The sequence below is a fragment of the Asterias amurensis genome, chromosome 18, assembly GCF_032118995.1.
Source record: "Asterias amurensis chromosome 18, ASM3211899v1".
Taxonomy (NCBI): domain Eukaryota; kingdom Metazoa; phylum Echinodermata; class Asteroidea; order Forcipulatida; family Asteriidae; genus Asterias; species Asterias amurensis.
The window spans coordinates 12,501,738-12,523,186 of NC_092665.1; the positions used below are offsets into that span (position 1 = coordinate 12,501,738).

Sequence of the window (21,449 nt, forward strand, 5' to 3'; positions counted from 1 at the left end):
GTTGCGATACATAATCGGTATCACGATATATCACGATATATCACGATATATCACGATATATCAATTAAACCAAATCGATCCGATATCGAAATCGTTTCCAAATTAGTATCACGATATTCGATAATATCTTGGTATCACCCGAGCTTAATTTACATTTCATTTTTGGACGAGAAACAACATTTTTTTATGGAGTGCTATTTTGGCCGGCTTTTAAAGACACTGGACACTTTTAGTAATTACTCAAAATAATTATTAGCATAAAACCTTAATTGTTAACGAGTAATGGGGATAGGTTGATAGTATAAAACATTGTGAGAATTGGCTCCCTCTGAAGTGACTTAGTTTTCGAGAAAGAAGTAATTTTCCACGAATTTGATTTCGAAACCTCAGGTTTAGAATTTGATGTCTCGAAATCAACCATCTAAAAGCACACAACTTCGTGTGACAAGGGTGTTTTTACTTTCATTATTATCTCGCAACTTCGGCGACCAATTGAGCTCAAATTTTTCACAGGTTAACTATTTTATGCTCAAGTCAAGAAAAGAACAAGCCTTTTTTTGCCCCAAATAAAGTCAGAAGTCAATGAAATTGGCGACTCGAGTCTGACTCGAGTCTAAGTCAACAACAACACTGTCAACAACAACAAGTAAACAACACTGTGACTCTCCTTTCTCTTTTGTCTTCTAGATGTTCCAGCAGATGAACAGTAAATAGGGGTCCTCCTGTCCACGCCTTCGCAAAGTAGAAAGGTGATATTTTTGTATAAAGGCCGGTTGATAGTCGGTCTTGGGATGGTCGTGTGATGGAAATCTTGACGCGCGATCCTAAAAAACACTGTTTATAGTCATCACTGAGGCCTAAAAACTGTGCCTTTTTTTTTTTATCGCTCCGTCAATAACTTCCATGGCGCGACCATCGCGCGACCAACTATAACTCTGTCTTAAAGCTTCCATACAACGCCACATCCAAAAGTGAATGCTTGTTTTGTATGAGTTTTTTTTCTTTTTTATCGGTTCGGCCAGAGAACAATCAACGATTGCCAGATTGTTGTTTTGGTTTATGCAATGCACTCAGTATTGTAAAACTTTTTAAAAACATGTGTAGGACGTTTAGTTTTTTAGTAAGTTAAATTTCCCCGCATTCCGTTATGATGTCGGCAACTATTACTTCACCATTTCAACATGTCATGCTGCCATCTTTCCACCCTATACATGTAGGTAAAAGAGATGAGTCTGCATGTATAGAGAAGCTTTAATCCTGCTATGCAATGTAATTTATGTTTTATTGGAGTGGCATCGTGGCGTCACCGTTTCAAAAGAAGTAGTTTTGCGCTTGCGATTGCCATTCTTTACTAATTACTGCGCTAGCTGTGTAAGTGAAAAGCGCTTAGTAACGTGGAGTACATATACGCACAAGCTAAAATTCCCCGCTAACCCGTGGATTACGCTTCAGTAAACCTCATTTCTTAGCTTTTGGTAAGCAGAGCCATGAAAAATTGGGTCAAGAACTGCGTAACTTTTTAACGTAACTTTTGAACTGTTTATTTGTTTTCTCGTTGATAAGTTTACATTTTAAAGTTACCTCAAAATGCTTAAAAGAGGCTCTGGGGCCAGACTAATTTGATCACTGTGACACTGCCAATATTTTGGTATGGTTCCCAGTTTACTTATTTTTTAAGTCACAACGAATGTAATTGAAGATGTATAAGACTTGAACACCAGTCGTATTACAGGACAATCATGGTGGGACTTTTTAATGAAGGTCAAAGGTTATAAGCAAACGTGAGTTTTGTAATGTATTAATATAATATGAATTGTATAAAGACTGTTTTTAAGTATAATGACATTCCAAATGACATTTTTGCAGCTTAAAGGTGAACAGAAAATTTCTTAATTGACAGGGATGAGAAATTTCAGACTTTTATCTGAATTTCAGACTTTTCAAGTCTGCATGGTGTGAAGACAATCAACTGTTTTTATTTGTTTTGCATGTACAAAGAAACTCTGCTCTTTTATCTTCTTCTCTCGTGTCAAGGACCTGTTCGTAAAGCCGGCCTCAGGTCGACCTTGCATCACCAAAAAACAGTCGGCGACTGACTTTTCAGGATCACACAGCGCCTGAGCTAATTCAACCGTCGGGAACTTTTCAGTCGGCTATTATTTACGACCTGAGCGTAACTGCGATGATTTTAAGACAATCTGAAACGGTCACTGCTCGAAAAAATTCGCAAGAGTAGAAAATTTTAACTTGTACGATGTGATCCCAATGGTCGAGAACCAATCGCAGGCAGCCTGTGAGTATTTGGGACATCGTGCTTGCGATATTTTGCCAATAGCCAATCGGCCTGCGGCAAAATAAGAGGAAAAGGTTGAACCAACCGTCGTTATGTGTGCCGCCATGTTGAAATGGTCAACGCTCGAAAAAATTAGCAAGAGTAGAATTTTTTTTGTTACTTGTACGACGTGATCCCAATGGTCGAGTACCAATTGCAGGCAATCAGCCAATCAGCCTGCGGCAAAATAAGGTTGAACCTACCGTCGTTATGTGTGCCGCCATGTTGAAAAGGTCTCAGGATGAGAACTTGCCATACGTCATGGGATCTTCGGCGCAAATCGATTGTGGGTGACCTGAGACTGTTTGTGTGGCGATGTCACTTTTACTGATAAGGCGCACGATTTTTCAGTTGTGACCTGAGCATATTTTGTCTGCATGTTGCCGACGATTTGTTGTGTGCGCAAGAAAACCGCAGGTCGACCTAAGGCCGGATTTAGTCTATTAAGTGCAAGCTGCAATACACACAAAACAGTAAGTAACTTTTCTGAAATTTTGTTTTAATAAGAACAAAATAAAAAATTATTCATGATCTTTTTTGTTCTACAAGGTAGGTCGGGGTAAAGATGAAGTAAAAAATATATAAATTACAATATGTACTATTTTAAGAAGTTTTACAACTTTGGCGCCAACTCTTAACTACAGTGTAATGTTTTTATAAGTTGCAAACACTTCTATGGTCAGGGTTCTCCAAATGATCCTGTTTAATACATTGTACATTTAAAGGCACTGGATACTATTGGTAATTGTCAAAGACCAGTCTTCTCGCTTGGTGTATATCAACATGCATTAAATAACAAATCTGTGAAAATCGAACTTGCGAGATAATAATGAAAGAAAAATACCCTTGTCACACAAAGTTGTGTGCTTTCTGATGCTTGATTTTGAGACCTCAAATTCTAAATCTGAGGTCTCGAAATCGAATTCGTGAAAAATTACTTCTTTCTCGAAAACTATGGCACTTCAGAAGGGAGCCGTTTCTCACAAAGTTTTACAACATCAACCTCTTCCCATTACTCGTCACCACAAGAAAGGTTTTATGCTCATAATTATTTTGAGTAATTACCAATAGTGTCCACTGCCTTTAAGGTCCAGCACAAAGTCACTGAGTGCCAACCTACCCAATCCAAGAACTTATCATTGTTTTGAAGTTCCATTTCGATTTTCAGGGGTTCTTCTCAAAAAAATTCCAAGTACTTCTAAGTTTCTTGTCGCTTTCGTTTTTTTACTTTGAAATCTTTCGTTGTAAATAAAATTTGTTTCAAAAGTCAGTGATTTTTTTTATATATTTTACAGAAGTTCTTTTATTTTTTACTCGGACGTCATTATTTGTGTAATTATTTTGTAGAGCGGTGTATAATTCTTACTTTGATTTTTAATATTTCCTGTATAATTACATGTATGTCAGACTGTTTAAATTGTTTTTATGAAATTACACGTGTTTAGAACAAAAAAATTGTTGCCTATTATGTAGCAAACTGATGAGAATGTCAAAGAGAGCAATGATTTATAATATTATTGTTAGTATTGTAGAGTCTCGTAAAACATGGATGAAGATCTTGATGAAAACACCAGTCCAATTTGTTGCTTTTTTTCACAACAAGTAAATGCATACTCGATCAGCATTTTATTGTCAAATACCAATGCTTGACCCTACAATTGAGTACAATTGCTTGTAAAATGTTGGGTGTTTTTTTTTTTTTTTTTGGGGGGGGGGCCTTGGACAAGGCCTGGACTTGGTGCAAAGACGGTCTTCTCGAAACCTGGCAAAATTGAGTCGGAGGCCTTCATAGGAGATTGCTCCTGGGGGATAGCAGAGCTCCGTCCTCCTTGAGCCTGCTCGGAAGACGTGGTCCATTGTTAAAGCGTGACCGAGAGAACAGGCTTTTGTTTTAGGTATTTTATTAGGTGCCAGGCATAAGGGGGTTAATTTATTTGAAGAATTAAGAAGGGCAACAGATGAGGGGGAATATTGTACAGGGAGATTTCTGGTTAAATTATTAAATTTACTTGTTGTACAGCACATCTTTTGATAATTATTATGTATGGCTAAGTATAGGTGTAAATTCTAAACACAATCTTTGTGTTGGTGATTGTTTATGTATGTGTACATATGTGTACATGCCATGCATGGTCTCTAGATACAATCTATCTGCAGGGCCATATTTCATAGAGTGGCTTATTAAGCTCACAATGTAGCTAAGCACAACACAATTATGCTTACCAGAGTAAAGTTACCATGCAACCAAAAAAGCATGTCTCATGTACTATATTGTGGCTGGTATTCTGGTTATTTTCGCCAAGAAAAATATTTTTAAGCACTATTTACTGCTCTATGAAATAGTGGCTCTGCTTCATTTTATAGAGCTGCGTAAGAGAAAACGGTTGCTAAGCACAAAACAATTATGCTTACCAAGATAAGGTTACCAGCCAATACCTTTTCCAAGTACTGTCAATGACTGGTGTCCTGCTCATTTGTGCTTTAAAGAAAATTGTTAGACAACATTTTTCCTACTTCAGGAGGAGCTCTCGGAAATTTTGCTCTGGCAATATCAGTGACAGTTCATCCTGGCTGAACAATAATTATTTACTTTGTACAGAAACTCTAAAAGTCAACTAGTAGCTGTGACCTAACTTGACCTCAATAATTTGGGTCAATCATAATTTGCAAAGTTTATATTACGCTTAGATTAAGGTTACCTGCCAAAATACCCTGTGACAAATACGGTCATTGACTGGTATCCCGCTCATTTTGTACTTAGCAGACATTTTTTTAAGCAAAATGTTAATTCTACTTGTAGCTCTGTGCAGTATTTGTTCAAGGTCAAATGAGGTCACAGCTACCAATTTCCCATTTGAGTCTAGTCAGTACCCCTGTTTTATACAGACTAGTAAGTACTACTAAGCATCTTTTGTTCCAGACTGGTGATTTGTTTTTAACAAAATCCAGTCCAATACAATTATGAAGAGTAATTTTTTTATTATTTAATGAAAATCTGGCCTTAATCTCTTTTTTGTTCTTCAAATGTATATAGAATTACTATGTGTATGTTGGTGTATAGATTTAATTGCTGCCTTTTTAAAAGCAAAATATTGTTTATTTGTGGACGGTTTCCATGGGGCCTGAAGATAAAGAACCAATCATACGCTATGTAAAAAGAAAAACTCAATCGTAAAGCTACTTGGGGGCAATCTTTGAACCTCGACTTTCACTTCAATTATAATGTTTCTAAGCTACTGTGCCAATAAAACACATATTTCAGAAGTTGAAGGAAAAAGGGCAGGGACACAACGACACAGACTTTGTTGTTGGTGAGCTTGTGGTTAGAAAAAGGATCCTGAATAGACGCCATTTTTACAGGCAACTTGGGTTTTGGCTTTGAGCTGCTTCAAGCATTCTAATAAGCATTTTAAAGGAACACGTTGCCTTGGATCGGTCGAGTTGGTCTTTGAAAAGCATTTTTAACCGTTTGTTATGAAATGCGTATGTGTAGAAAGATGTTATAAAAGTAGAATATAATGATCCACACAAACATGCCTCAAAATTGCACGGTATTCCTTTTACCTCATCGACTAACACGGTCGGCCATTTATGGGAGTCAAATTTTTGACTCCCATAAATGGCCGACCATGTTAGTTAGCAGAGTAAAAGGAAAACCACGCAATTTCGAGGCAAATTTGTGTGGATCATTGTATTCTACATGTACTTTTAAAACATCTTTCCAACCATATGCATTTTATATAAAAAAAACGGTTACAAACGCTTTTTATAGACCAACTCGTCCGATCCAAGGCAACATGTCCTTTAATATTCCTACGCAGCCAAGTGGTCCACAGAATACTACAAAATTTCTGCAATCTACATGAACCTACAGTATTTACGCATAACCCACAGTGCACTGAGTTCGAGTGCCCATCACATTTAGTTGACCCGTGATTGACCACTCACTGACCAGCTATGTAAAAGCGCAGTGACGCACTCACTCGAACGCCTCATTTGGAAGCCGGGTAAACTATCGATACTACACTATTTTAACACTCCATTGCCTTATTACCGCTATAGTGTCACTGGTTCCCTTCTGCGCTTTACACAATCGTGTTGGTATAGAACTGGTGATCAGGACCATGGAAGGAACCATGGTACAGAGGCTGGTTCCAACTGGTCAGCCACAGTAGTCAACCAATGGTCGACCAGCCTGGGTTCAGGTAAAACAAAAGTCAACCATTAGTTTACCATGGTGCACACTGAACTTGCTCATAGTTGCCAGTTTAAGTTTAAAGAAACATTTGCTTTTCTGTGAAGATGGCCGACGTCAAAAGGGAACTATATTATTTGAACAATGTACATGTATAATCGTCATTTTATAGCATTTATGTTTAAGAATTTTAAATGTGATGTCTTTCGTAGCAATGTGGTTTATTTAATGCCTCTTTGGAATGTGTAATTATATAGCAAGTTTTTATAATGAATGGAAAGTCATTGTATTATATGGTACTAAAGCTTTTATATAAATCAGACGTTTGTGTGGGGTTTTTCATTTCATAAGACCAGTCCAATTCTTACATGTATTGTTGCATCAGTGCACACTGTCTCGATTGTACAATAAGATCTCGATTGTACAATAAGGTCTCGATTTTACAAGGTCTAAATTTTGCAATAAGGTCCGAATTTTGCGATAGCGTCTCGGTTTTGCAATAAGGTCTCATATTTGCAAAGGTCCTCGATTTGCAATAAGGTCTCATATTTACAAAGGTCTTGATTTTGCAATAGCTTCTCGATTTTGCAACAAGGTCAACATTTTCTTGCCCATGAAAGAAAACTGAGCTCAATGCCACTGCTACGGGCTTCCGATAATAAGTCGAGGCGGTTTGTGTGATGTAGGCGTGGCTTACAGTGGAATTACCTCACACTTTATAAAATACTACATTTATTATAATTAGACCCAGCCTCGCTACCATGGGCAGCACGCTGTATCGATACCTCTCGTCGCTAACCCCTGGGAGGGATGTGCTCAGAAATAACGCTGATTGGCTCTTAAAACTGGTTATGCATTAGATGTTAAGTGCACACGCACATAGTATTAAGATATTTGCATGATCACGCCTGTGTTTCTAGGGCACGAACATGTCTTTTTTTAAGCCTCAAGGCAGAAGACATGCGTGCGCACGTAGAAAGGATGAATCACAGGTGCTCATACAAATGTGCTAGATTCTAGCACATACATGTAGAGCAGCGAGATCGATCACCCCTTGGATTGCGGCGGTTGAATTAAACCAAACCTTTTTTCGACTTGGTCAAACCAAACCTTTTTTCGACTTGGTCGATCAAATCCAGGAAAATTAAGTGAAGTCCTGGACAAATGAACTTTGTATATGTTTCCCGTTTAATCATACCAGCTACTGCTGACTCATGCGATAGCGAAATAACATTTCAAGATGGCGGTAATTCCAGATTTCTTAAAACACCTGAAATGAAGAATTAGCTGTTACAATCTGCCATTCAGGTGAAACACTCAACCAAGGAACACCTTATAAAAATAGCACAACAACAATATAAGAATTTGGCAATAATTACATATTTATACTTTTTACAATGTAGATTACAGATAATAGAGGAAAAAAGAAGTAATATAGTTAGTAATATAATTTCGATATGATTTTAAAGAAGAACATCAATACAGTGGCGCATCAGGGGGTCGGGGGAGGTCTCTCATTTTGCAATGTTACCTACATATTTGGCCCATATTTTACAAAAGTGCAAATCTTAACATACATGTGTTGTAATGAGACGCTGCCTGACACCACAAGGCCAGCACTAATTTGGGTTGTTGACTCTCTCTAGAGGGGTATATTGCCACCTCTGTGGACTTAAAGGAACACGTTGCCTTGGATCGGATGATTTGGTCTTTGAAAAGCGTTTGTAACCGTTTGTTATAAAATGCATATGGTTGGAAAGATGTTTTAAAAGTAGAACAAAATGATCCACAAAAATTTGCCTTGAAATTACGTGGTTTAATTTCCTTTTACTTTCCAAATTAACATGATCGACCATTTATGGTAGTCAAAAATTTGACTCCCATAAATGGCCGACCGTGTTAGTCGACGAGGTAAAAGGAAAACCGTGCAATTTCGAGGCATGTTTGTGTGGATCATTGTATTTTACTTTTAAAACATCTTTCTATTAACTATATGCATTTTTAAAACAAACGAATACAAACGCTTTTCAAAAACCAACACGACCGGTCCAAGGCAACGTGTTCCTTTAAACAGAGTTATAAACCCCCTTCACAGTCCGTAAGGATGTAGGCATGGGTATCATCCATTATTATGAGTGTGGCTGGCAGAGCAGAATGCACCATACCTTCATAACTGTTTATGAAGCAACTACATCTACATGTACAACTGTCAGACCTGTGGTAAAATGTTCTTACCTCTAACCCATGTATAAGCCCAAGACACGCCACTTAACAATCTCTGACCGTAAAAAGTTGTAAGATAATAAAGTCTCCAAAATATGCTTTTGAAACATTGTCTTGCAATAACTTAAAAAGTAAGAAAACAAATTAATCAATCCAAATTTTTGGGGGGTTGACTTCCTGAAAGCGCAATAACACATAGAACATTCTACCACTACAAATTCCGTCTCGTTTGCAGAACTGTGATTGAGCTTTGATATACGTCAACCTCACATATAAAAAGTTGTGAACAATTTAAGACAGTTTCTTAAAGAGGAAAGTGACACAAAACCCAAAGATAATGGATAAAAAATAGCAAGAGTATTTCTTGTTTTCCATAGAATTCTGTTCACTACATATTTAGCCTTGCGATGAAAATAAATTGAATATGTTATAACACTGAACGCTTCTTCGGGACAGAATATTTCATACACCACTGAAGCAGTTATGACGAGTAAAAAGTTGGATACTTTTCTTTTACCTACATACTTGTACGTTCTCTTTTGCATCAAAATGTTTGATTCAGGACGACATCACAAATTGAAATTAAAGAAGTCTTCTGAACGAGTCTTGATTAAGGATGTTCATTTTGTAAATGTAATGTACATGTAGTCGGCGATATCCCAACACGAATTACTGTCCGCAACACGAATCACTGGAGGGAAAAAAATTGCTGCAGGTACATGTATATAGACTTGCCCAGTCCCTCCAAGTCTCCCATTCCAAACGGTCAATGTTGCGCACTCTGCCAATGTAGTCGTTGATATTGCAACACAAATTACTGTCCTTCACACGAACTACTGGAGATAAGTATCCAGAGCTGTTTCGATCTAGGTATATAGACTTGCCCAGTCCCTTCGAGTCTCCCATTCCAAACAGTCAATGTTGTGCCCTCTGCAAATGTAGTCGCCGATATTGCAACACGAATTACTGGAGATACATGTAAGTATCCAGAGCTGTTTCGATCTAGATATATAGACTTGCCCAGTCCCTCCGAGTCTCCCTTTCCAAATAGTCAATGTTGCGCACTCTGCCAGTGACCAAAACAGCATCCCCAACAGGCTGTCTTACTACATTCTGAAGGTCCATCCAGCATCCCTTAGTGCCTTGCGTGCCATCATTTCAAACTCCTACAAAGATAAGAAGCAATAACTATTAAATTCATACCATTTGGACAGCTGTTCAAATACCTTAACAAAATAAATGCTGCGGTGAAATTAAGGGAATTTTGTGCGGTTTGAAAGGAGATGTGGTATTTGGATGTAAAATCAAACACAAATACCCTCTGTAAACAAAAATAGAGAAAACCTCAACAGCTGATTTCAGTTGATAAACCCAAAATAAGGATATTTTTACATGCTCATCTTTGTGGATGTTTTTGTCACTATTTTTATCCTGACTCACAAAACGGAGTAAGTTTGATACTTCAATTACACAACATGTACATGTACAATGGCTAATCACATAAAACATTGTCTGTGACTATTTTGTTAGCTCTACCCCTAATTCTGTATATCATGTTAACCTACCTCAATGTCCCGTAAGACTTCTGGATCTATTTCCTCTACTTGACCTCCATGACCTTTACCACGGTGATGCATGTTCCCGTTGATATCCGGCGAGCCGCTGGAGGTAGGTGTACTCAAGTGGATTGACGATGAAGAGCTGGAAAGGCTCCTGGTGTCGCCGTTTTGAGGCAGCACTTTGTATGTCCCTTTGGTAATGTTGGATAAGCTGCTGTGAGAGCTGATCTTCCGCACTTTGTCCTTGTTTCCTTTCGTTGAGGAGGAGCTGAAGAAGTTGTCCATAGAAGGCATCCTGATCGGGACGCTGATTTTACGGCGGGGTTTTGGCGAGCTCTGGGCACCGGTGCCGTGATGCTCCTTACCCCTTCTCTGGCCTGGACTCTTCGTGATAGCGTGGCTCATGTCTGAGCTGGATACAGAGTGTTTCATTGTCCTCAGTCCCCTTCTAACCTCCGGGGAGGCTTGCGGCAGATGGGGTACCGAGTCGCTCCTGTGGGTTGCCTCTAGTTTCGAGGTGGTTACATTATTCGTGTCTGGCAATAACCGCGCTTCCACGCTGATCTTTCTACTGTGTGTGGGACTTGGAGACTTCCGTTCCAAGACATCACTCAAACTTCGCTGCCGCAAATAATCCAGCTCTGACAGCGATTTACGATTGACACTGGGCGATTTCTCCCAAGTTCTACTGAGTGTTTCTTGTTGATGGCTTGACCTGCCGGGTACGTCACCCTTTCCCTCAGCTGAGTTTAGTTTAGGCTCTGCTTTATCAGGCAGCAAAGGCAGAAGTCTTCTGCGGCGAGTATTTGGCGATTTATCAGTTTGTGAGTCATCATCTGCATTTTTCCTCTGCACGGATGGTGACAACCTCTGGCTGGCCTTCTCCCCCAGTGTTCGGTCTCTACAATCCCTTTCATCATCTTTGCCCTCCAGCAACGATGGTGATTCCCGCCTCTTTGGGGATTCTGCTGAATCCTCGCCACAGTCAGCAGTGTCCTCATCCATCTCTTCGAGAGTGCTGTTGAGATCCGAGGTGCTCTGCAGAGCGTCATGAGTTTTCAGTCGATAGCGGGACAGCCTCTCCTTCTGCTCCAGCAGCTGCAGCTCTAAGTCTTCTTTATCCTTCAGGGATTGAACGCGGCTCCTCTTTTGGAAGCTCTTGGCGTGCATCTCCGCCTCAATCCCTGCAAGTCTCGCATTCAAGGTCCTGATCTGTTCCTCCATGGAGGCTTCCTCGACGCTCCCGATCCTCTCCATCCTCTTCTTTGCTCTACTCGCCATCGTCCTCTCCAAGACGTCCTTCTTGACCTGTGCAGACATCCGGCGTCGATTGAGAAGAGTCATCAGGCGCACTTGTTCCTCCTCTTCGTTATCGTTGGCCTTCTGGTACTTGGTAAGGATCTCAGCTCTCTTCTTGGTTACTTCTGGGTTCTCCAACTCGGACTGAAACATAAACAAATTTGAATTTATTGACCGCGGGTTTTAAAAATGCCTTGGATGGGCATGAGTATCTTGGTGGTCTAGTGGTTAGACATCTGCTCTAGCAATGCAAAGGTTACTTCAAATCCCTTCTTAGTGATTTGCCTCAGGAAAGTACCGAGTAAAGACGATGTGACCTCTGACGTCACTCAAAAACCATAACATGATTCGCGCGCATATTGCCGGGCAACACCTTTGTGTTTTGGCAGCCAGCTAGAAAGTGTATGCAATCTTACCATGACTACACATCTTTTTGCCCGGCGAAACATGACGTATACAGTGTTTTGTCAACAGAGGGCAGTTTGGATATAAACATAGGTCACATCGTCTTTACAGTGCTCATCATGGGTGTAAGGGTAAAAAACATTCTTCTTAGGACAATCTCTTCAAAATGAAACTGTTGTTGCATAGTGAGGCACTAGTTGGTTGTCTAGAGAAACACTCACAGTAGGGAGGAAATTTAATTGAAACGCTGAAAATCACAGTTCGTTTGATCTTATTAGATTTAGAAGAGAGCTTACCTTAGAAGGGTCTGCTGCCCTCTGTTGTCCACCCTGGTTCTGCTGAAGGACTAATTCATGCAGTAGTCTCTGCTTGTGAATCTCAGCTTGGTTTGTCTGCCATTTTTGTGGTTTACTGTGGGAATCTGTGAACACAAATTTGTATTTTTGGCAAGAGAACACAACAATTTCAGATTGCAGGCAAATTGGCAAAATCACAGGAGGAAACAATTTTATTATGTTTATTGGAACCTTAAACTTCCCCGCCAAAAGTCTGTACAGGTACCTTTTGATGGGGCACCAAGGCCAAGACCAGAAGCAATAGAGTACATAGTGTACATGTAATTCCTGGCCTGGTTCTAACCTACATGTCAACTGTACAGATATATATTTCCCATTTTTTAATAATAATAATAACAATAATAATAATTTATATTTATAAAGTGCCTTTTTACAAAAGTTACAAACCGCTTTACATGTATAAAGTATCTACAATTGAACACAAATTATAATACATGTAGCTTATTATTAGCTTATAGCATAAAAGAAAATGAATTAAGTTAAACAAAAAGTGTAAAAATAAATGTGTATTTAAGCTGGTTTTTAACATGGCCTATGAACTCACCTGATGTATGTAGCAAAGCGGACTGTCCACTCTCCAGGTTAAGACCATCCAGCGTTGTACTCCGACGTTGTTTGGCTTGAGACTTGAGCTTGTTCATCCAGGCTCGGGTGTCTTTCTCCGTATCGGCCATTAAAATGGCACGATCAGATCCCTGTATGAATTCACAAAGGAAAACCAAATGAGACCATATTGAATAATAAACCTTTTGTTGCTTTGAATGTTGCCACTTTGTAGGGCAGACGTGTATGTGCGTCAAAACTCGTACATGTACATCAATGAAACAAGCAGCACACAGCGTTCCCGAATTGAATTCTATGTACACTCATACACGCACACGCTCACAGATGCCATTTTGTAGGGCAGGTTTTGGAATGGTGATGTGATATTAAATACGGTCTTATAGGGTATACTCAAAAAAGCAGATACTTGTTCCCAATTCAAAATTCATCTAAAAACATATCTATTTCGGAAACCATAGCCTTCAAACTTTTGATTGTCTCGTTTTTAAATAAAAATAATAATGTTATTCTCATGTGCCAATGGGAACTAAAGTTCTGTATATTTATGATGCGGACACTAAAATATTATAATTCTAATTCTATTGGCAGAGTTATTGCTTTTTACGCCAGGAGTATCATCGTAATGACAGACATGGCGCACTAGAAATGTTCAACATCATCATTATTATTATTATTATAACTGAAAGGGTATTTAGTTTGGTGAATTATCTGTTGACAGTGTACACAAATCATTGTTGACCTTGGGAAGTATTTGCACTGCTATTATGACTACTGAAATTTGAGACCCACTCTGGCAAATTCTTCTGACCCACTCTTCTCTGCATTTGCTGTATTATGAAGCCCGAAAAGGTAAACAAATTGGCCCATTGGGCACAAATTTAAGATTTTCATGTCACCATACTAGGCATAATATTTGGTCCTTGGGAATAAAAGTAGGAATAAATTATTTTAAGTACAAGGGCTAATGTTTTTTTCGTGGTGGGGGGGGGGGGGGGGCAGTGCATTCTGAAAGAAATAAGCTTACATCTTTAAAAGAAATAATACTTACGTCTTCATCCGTCACGCTGAAAATGAATCTCTGCTGTGTGAGAGGTGTGCTGTCAGCCATCCTTCGCTCTTGTTGAATCGTATAGCGAGGTATATCAATTATATCACTGGTTGATGTATCCGATGGACGCTTGTAAAAATACAACCAGTCATCTTTCAGGACCGTCCAATATCTAAAGAACAATTACAAAACATTTCATTTTAGAATTCAAATATTTCTTTTGAATGTCAAAGACCAACAACTAGAACGTTAAAAGTCTTGGGTTCTTACCCCTATACCCAAAAAGCCTGCAACTTTTTTTACCCCCAAGGACTACCGTAACATAAAACCCTACTTATAGCAGTGCGTTCGTTTGGCTTCCCTGGGTCATCCCCGGTCTGCCCCGGTGCGTTCTAATAGCTTTTGACGTCATTCCAGGGGCTCACCCAGGTCAGCCCCCAGGGTGGAGTGGGTCACTTTGGGGTTGGCCCCAGGTAAACGACGTTAAACGACGTCACTACGAGAGTGGTGAGTGGTCGTTCGTTTAGCTCTTGTCAGGGGTTCATTAGAGTGAGCACTGCGAGGTAGACCCAGGGAAGCTAAACGAATGCACCCTGTAGAGAGCCCGCATTTATGACTCTGCTTACTGCCGAATTCTGCGCTTAGATCACCATTCTCCGCTAACCTTGCAAGCGCCAAATTTCTGCGCTATCATGTAGCGTGAATGCCTTGTAACCTGGAGTTCCCGAGCCAACAAGAAAAATTCCCTGCTAATTCCCTGACATACGCTTGATGTTATTGCGGAATTCCCTGCTTCCGCAAGCAGTAAGCAATGAAATTTTGCCCTGATGGCTTTGAGATACAAATGATACTGAAAAGCTCTGCCTATTTTGTTTTACAGTATGCCGTCAGGGACACCCTGTACTAACATAATAAAGCAGACAAGAGCAAATTGACAGCCCTATTAGTTAACGAGGTCGAATCAATTCATTAATAAGAGGAGGGTCAACATTATACCCCTGGCAGTGGATGACAAAAACAGACAAGTTGAGATCCTTCATAATGAAAGTCAATATGTGCTCTACTTTAAACATCGATTGATGGTACAACATGTAGATGTAGATTTTCAACTCCCATGTCCTGAGATTCATAAAAAAGCTTAAAGGCAGGGTATACATTTGGAATTGTCAAACCCAGAATCCTCACGTGGTGTTTCCCTATGCATAATTATAACAAACCTCTAAACATTTTGGATTAGTCATCAAAGTTTGCAGCCGCCATGGGCATTTCAGTGCAAGTCGCTACTGGACGCTATGGTCTAATTGTGAATTAATTCGCACCAACTTAACATAGGCCTAAAGTAGCTTTTTAGCCCCACAATATGTAAACTGCAACATTGGATTGGATTGAATTAAAAACCACAAACAATATCAGTTTGTTGCTGATGTTATGTACTCACGCATACAGCTACAACCATCATAAAAAATGACATAATCGGAATAACTTTTTGGCTTCTTCTGCAGTCAACATGCATGTTCACTTTGAACATTTGAGTTCTACGAAACCATACAGTGTTATGGTCAATCCTTGCTGTTTATAACTCTCTAACTAAACGCTCGGACGGTCCTTCAGAAAAAAATATTTGCAATACTCAGTTGAATCCCATGCAGTCAAGGTTGTTTTGTTCTTTGCATATTATCTGTAGGTGCGTATATTCACAGCTAGAATTACAATGGAAAAATTCATAATGCATGAAGGGGTGAACCTATTAACTGGATTTACAGTGGATGATTTCAAATTGTAATGGATTTTGTCTACGGTTGTTTGTGATACAAAACTGTTGGGCGGGGGGGGGGGGGGGGGGGGTGGTGGAGAGTATGACCATCTGTTGCTGATTGTCATGACAGCAATATGGATATATGATGAAGAGAATAATTTATACATGGTATTTAAAGGCACTGTACACTTTTAGGAATTGTCAAAGACAAGTCTTCTCACTTGGTGTATCCAAACGTATGCGTAACATAACAAACTTGTGAAAAATTTAACTCAATTGGTCGTCAAAGTTGCAAGAGAATAATGGAAGGAAAAACACCCTCGTCGCACAAGTTATGTGCATGCTTTCAGATGCTTGAAATCGAGACCTCAGCTTGTATATAATGCACAAGTCAGAACAAAAATTGTTTTACAACTCCAGTTCCATTATGATAATGTTCCTTCAAAATGAGGATTGTTTGGACACTTCTTGTCACAAACAATTGTTTAAGTTTAGTTTACACATTATGTAGGCCTACTTAAACTAAAAAGGATTATAATGAACTATCTTTTCCCAAGAGCCAGTGGTGTATCTTATAGGCGGAACAATTGTGTAACATCCTGTGGAAAAGTTCCCGTATGGCGCCACCCCATTTTCATTTGATATGAAAGAATATACATGTAGTGTCTAATTTACCTCAATGAGATACCCCTTTTTGTAAAAATGAGTGAAAAGGTGGTGTAGCCATACAGAAAGTTATCCCATTATCCAATTCATCAATTCACAATTTGAAACTTGATGTAACAGTTTGAATGGATAATCTAAACCACTTATGTTGAGTTGGCATTATGCTTTTATAATATATGCACTTCACCTACATGTATGCAGGACTGGCACTTTTAAAGGGCAAAGCCATTTTCATTATGCAAAGGCCACTGGAAAAATCTTGAAAGTCTATAGGAAACTTTTGAAGGGACACCAAGGCCAACCTGGGCAACTAAGAGGCCAAGAAAAGAGCCATTGCCTCCATGGCCCCTGTGTAATTCCAGACCTGCCTCTGGAAAAAAAGCATAGCACTTTTCAACCAGACAAAATTGTGCCATGATGCAGCATCTTTACTTAAAGGAACACATTGCCTTGGATCGGACGAGTTGGTCTATAAAAAGCGTTTGTAACCATTTTTTGTTCAAATGCATATGGTTGGAAAGATAATTTAAAAGTAGAATACAATAATCCACACAAGTTTTCCTCGAAATTGCGTGGTTTTCCTTTTACTGTACAAACTAACACAGTCGGCCATTTATGGGGGTCAAAAATGTATGGGAGTCAAATGGCCGACCGTGTTAGTCGACGAGGAAAAAGGAAAACCGTGCGATTTTGAGGCATGTTTGTGTGGATCATTGTATTCTACTTTTACAACATCTTTCTACTCATATGCATTTTATAACAAACGCTTTTCAAAGACCAACTCGACCGATCCAAGGCAACGTGTTCCTTTAATCACAAAACAAATAGATTTATTTCAAACAAAGATGACCATACTCAGTGATAAAAGTGACTGATTTATTTGTCATATTCTCAGAAGATCTTAACGAAAAAAGAGTCTCCTAGCATATTAACTTTCGTCTCTAGTCAAACACACAGAAACAGGTAAAATAACAAATTAATAGAACTTACCACCGTTCACAAAACTTTCTTAATGATCACAAACTCTTCTCAGCTCAGGAAAATCACAATCATTCAGTAAAATGTCAAAGATTCAAAGCTATACAGTTCATAAGTTTAAAACCTTCACCAAGAATTATGATGACTAGAGCAGGCTAGTTAAAATGCTGCGACCAATAATATCTCACACCACAGCAGTAAAGATAACACAAGACTAGCCCCCATCGATCCACAAACCAAAAGTAGAAGTTCATTGGATTCTCTCTGACTGTACTCCGAAACAGAAGACAAATAGCTGTGGATACTTCTTGCTAAAAGAAGAAGTTCTTTGATTTTCTCTGAATCTAATCTGGGATAGCAGACAAATAGCTGTGTATAATTCTTGCTAGAAAGTAGGAGTTCCTTGATATTCTCTGAACCTACTCTGAGATCAGACAAATAGCTGTGTATACTTCTTACAGGAAAGTAGAAGTTTCTTGGTATTATCTTATTCCACTATGAGATAGCAGACAAAATAACTGTGGACACTTCTTACAAGAATGTTGAAGCTCCTTTGATATTCTCCCTGTCTACTCCGAGATAGTAGATGTAGATGGCCAAATACTTCTTTACAAGATCAATATAGCAAAGTAGATATCACAATGGTGTTACCGCAAACCTAACATGTATACACCAAGTACAGTGTAAAAGAAAACTTCCAAGGTTTGGTTTCTTCCTCCATGGTCTAATTCTTTGCAAAGCTGAGATGACCCTCATCAAACCTCCATTCAAAGTTAGACTTCCTATTAGAGAGACTTTTGGGTCAACCCAGTATCCATAGTCTATACATCCTCCATGGTCTATAGGTAGTTGTTGAAGTTCCCGATCACAACAGAAATATAACTCCAGCAGTTCCACTTACGTAGTTATTCAGTTCTTTCCAGCAACAAAACTCATATTATTCACTACATTATGTTTTCTGTGCACCAATGGTTTGATGGCGTACACTTCATTCCCAGTAGCTTGATCTGTGTATTATTCTGTTCAGTTTAGACAGATCTCTGAAGTCAACATCCACCTCTGAGTCTGACGCACACACACAACATTGATTTTATGCTGCAGGTTTAAAATAGCCTTTAGCAGACACTGAAAGCCCCAAACACTGGGACAAGTCTCCTACGTATAAAGTCCCTACTGATCCACATTAGGCCAAATACCAGTTGATCACACCCTCCCGCATCCTTTTTTTGAGACCACATCTTTTTTTTTGCTGTGTATTTCTCATTTATCTATTACTTATCTTTTAAGAATTTAAAGAACTTTTAAGAACTACATAAAGTAAGTGCATTTACTTTATAGTGGTGATTTTAAACTGAAGACTTGGTGGCCAATTTGATAAATGCTTGGCAGCCACATTTGAAAGAAATAAAAAACCAAAAGGTCCTCATTCTCTTTTTGGAAACCCCGCGGACGATCAACTGGTATTTTTTTTTAAGTGGCCTTATTGGTACAAATCCAATCCAGGACATCTTTCATTTGTCCCTATATTACAAACAGGTACCATTGATCTGTATGCTGAGGATCAGACAAAACTATCATTGATTATAGATTATCCCAGTTGATCGGCCGTACAGATAGCTTTATTGTAATGCAAACAATGCCTAACACTTACTGGTTCTTTTGTAGAGGATCTTTTGTTGTACTTTGACCTTATACAGACCAAAAGGCCATTAGCAGAAAGGTTACTTTTGCTGAATGAAAAGGGTCAAATATAAACTGATTACATTATTCCATTCCTCTAGTAATGCAACAATCATATTTAACAAGCAATGGAGAGCTGTTGATAGTATAAAACATTGTTAGAAACAGTGCCTCTGAAAGTAACGTAGTTTTTGAGAAAGAAGTAATTTTCTACTAAAATATTTGAATTTGATTTTGAGACATCAGAATTACATTTTGAGGTCCCGAAATCAAGCATCTGGAAAGCACACAACTTTGTGTGACAAGGGTGTTTTTTCTTTCATTATTATCTCGCAACTTCGACGACCAATTGAGTTCAAATTTTCACAGGTTTGTTATTTTATGCATATGTTGAGATACACCAAGTGAGAAGACTGGTCTTTGACAATTACCAATAGTGTCCAGTGTCTTTAAGTAGATCAAAGTGCAATGCAGAGAAATGACTCGTCATTTTTGAAGTTGATCCTTCAGTTTTTAGCAGACAAATCATAAGGGTACAGATACAGCATTGGAGTTTGGAAGAGTGCAGTGCAATTCTCAAGTTTGCTATAAACATGTAGTAAATTATCCATGTGTTTAAAAGTGATTGTCATTGGTTTCCATTCCAATCCTTTAGTTTTCAAGAAAGATTAAGAAAGATGGTACATCATTTTAGATGACTAACTGGACATTCACAACCTCAATGGTTACAGGAAGATTCTTAAAGACGTGGGACACTATTGGTAATTGTCAAAGACAAGTCTTCTCACTTGGTGTATCTCAACATATGCTTAAAAAACAAACCTGTGAAAATTTGAACTCAATTGGTTGTCGAAGTTGCCGAGATAATAATGGAAGAAAAAACACCCTTGTCACACAAAGTTGTGTGCTTTCTGATGCTTGATTTCAGGACCTCAACATCTTATTCTGAGGTCTTGAGATCAAATTTGTGGAAAATGACTTCCTTCTCGAAAACTAGGTTACTTCAGAGGGAGCTGTTTCTCACAATGTTTTATACTATCAACAGCTCTCCATTGCTTGTTTCCAAGTAAGTTTTTATGCTTAAGATTAATTTGAATAATTACCAATAGTGTCCACTGCCTTTTAAGAAAAATGAAGGGGAAAAAAATCAAACAAAATTACACAGAGCCCTGACTTACTTTTTCCATGAGCCTTTGTTCTGCACATACACACTCAGTAGTCCCGTCATGGTAGGGTCTACAATATCAGCTGCCGGGATGGGCATCTGTCGGAGGGAGCGTTTACTCAGAAGCTGATATTTACTGGAGCGTTTCATGATGAAGCGGATTGCTGGGTGACTCTTCTTCTCGGTGAACTCCACCGACGACGAGAGATCCTCTGAAGAAGCCCAGTGGGTCGCTGGTGGGGTGACGCTCTCCTGTAAAAAACACAAAGAAATCAAATTGAAAAAATAATCATCTACAAATCACAGATCTTGTTGGTCAGGTTGGCTCAGTGGTTTCTCTTCACGCCTTTCACCTCTGTGGACCCTGATTGGAAGGAGCCTTGCATAGTGCATTTGGTTTTAAAATACAAACATGTACCCGACTGCGTGATTTTTCCCTACAGGGGTTTTCCTCCTTCGTCTAAAACTTAAATTTCTTCATTGTCTTCTCTAAAAGATTTGTTTTGAATCTTTGCTTGTAAAAGATGTCTGGTCCAGTAAAATTATACATGTATTTTGAGTATACAAAGCTCTCTCCAGGTCTTGAGGATTTTCTCCCGAAATTTGATCCCCGGTAACAAAGGGACAGACAGCCTGTACTGTTTGTGACAGTTGTCCCAAAATCAAAGATGACAAACTTTAGCACTTAGTCAATTGCTTGATAAGCCGTGTCCTATTAAAGTGATTTTGGCTATGGCTATGTCATTGGCTACAGATGAGCTGTCAGTCAAAGCCACCGAAATTGCAGATCAGGTCTGTGTTTAGTTCTACTTGTTCTTCCCCGAGACCATACAGTTGTTCACTTCATCAGAGCGTCCACTTGCTCTATAAACAGGCTCCAACAATAAAGAGGGTCCTCGCTGTTGCTCCGTGACAAAGAAAACAGACGTAGTTCTAGATTCAAACCTCCATGGAAATCATGACTCCAGTCTTTGCTTATAGTCCAGTTAAAGTCAGCAAATTGGTTCCAAACGTCTCGAGTTTTGGAATGTATCAATGGAATAACGAAGAACTCAGAAGTACAGAAGCTAGCAAAATGAGTATGTTGTCCTCAAAACGGCAGGATAAACATATTAATATGACAATTTATACCATGCTTTTAAATTGGTGTGATTATCCAAAGGAAACAGGAAGTCTACGAATCCCAAAAACACATCAGAGACGTAGTTATTCGCTTGTCTAGA

General features: G+C 38.9%; 2 protein-coding genes across 10 annotated transcripts in view; one reads left to right on the forward strand and one right to left on the reverse strand.

Moving 5' to 3' along the window:
- The window catches only part of LOC139950389 (uncharacterized), a 75,767-nt gene extending 69,912 nt beyond the window's left edge, over positions 1–5,855 (forward strand). For all 7 annotated transcript variants that reach the window (XM_071949024.1, XM_071949023.1, XM_071949026.1 and 4 more), the window contains one exon: positions 688–5,855. In XM_071949024.1, coding sequence (XP_071805125.1) covers positions 688–714 — 27 coding nt within the window. In that variant the 3' untranslated portion in view covers positions 715–5,855. The remainder of the gene's footprint in view (positions 1–687) is intronic.
- A 1,812-nt stretch (positions 5,856–7,667) lies between these two features.
- The window catches only part of LOC139950666 (uncharacterized), a 49,667-nt gene continuing 35,885 nt past the window's right edge, over positions 7,668–21,449 (reverse strand). For all 3 annotated transcript variants that reach the window (XM_071949452.1, XM_071949453.1, XM_071949454.1), the window contains 6 exons: positions 20,240–20,478; positions 13,982–14,153; positions 12,914–13,064; positions 12,310–12,434; positions 10,316–11,752; positions 7,668–9,916 (listed from right to left, as the gene is read on the reverse strand). In XM_071949452.1, coding sequence (XP_071805553.1) covers positions 9,857–9,916; positions 10,316–11,752; positions 12,310–12,434; positions 12,914–13,064; positions 13,982–14,153; positions 20,240–20,478 — 2,184 coding nt within the window. In that variant the 3' untranslated portion in view covers positions 7,668–9,856. The remainder of the gene's footprint in view (positions 9,917–10,315; positions 11,753–12,309; positions 12,435–12,913; positions 13,065–13,981; positions 14,154–20,239; positions 20,479–21,449) is intronic.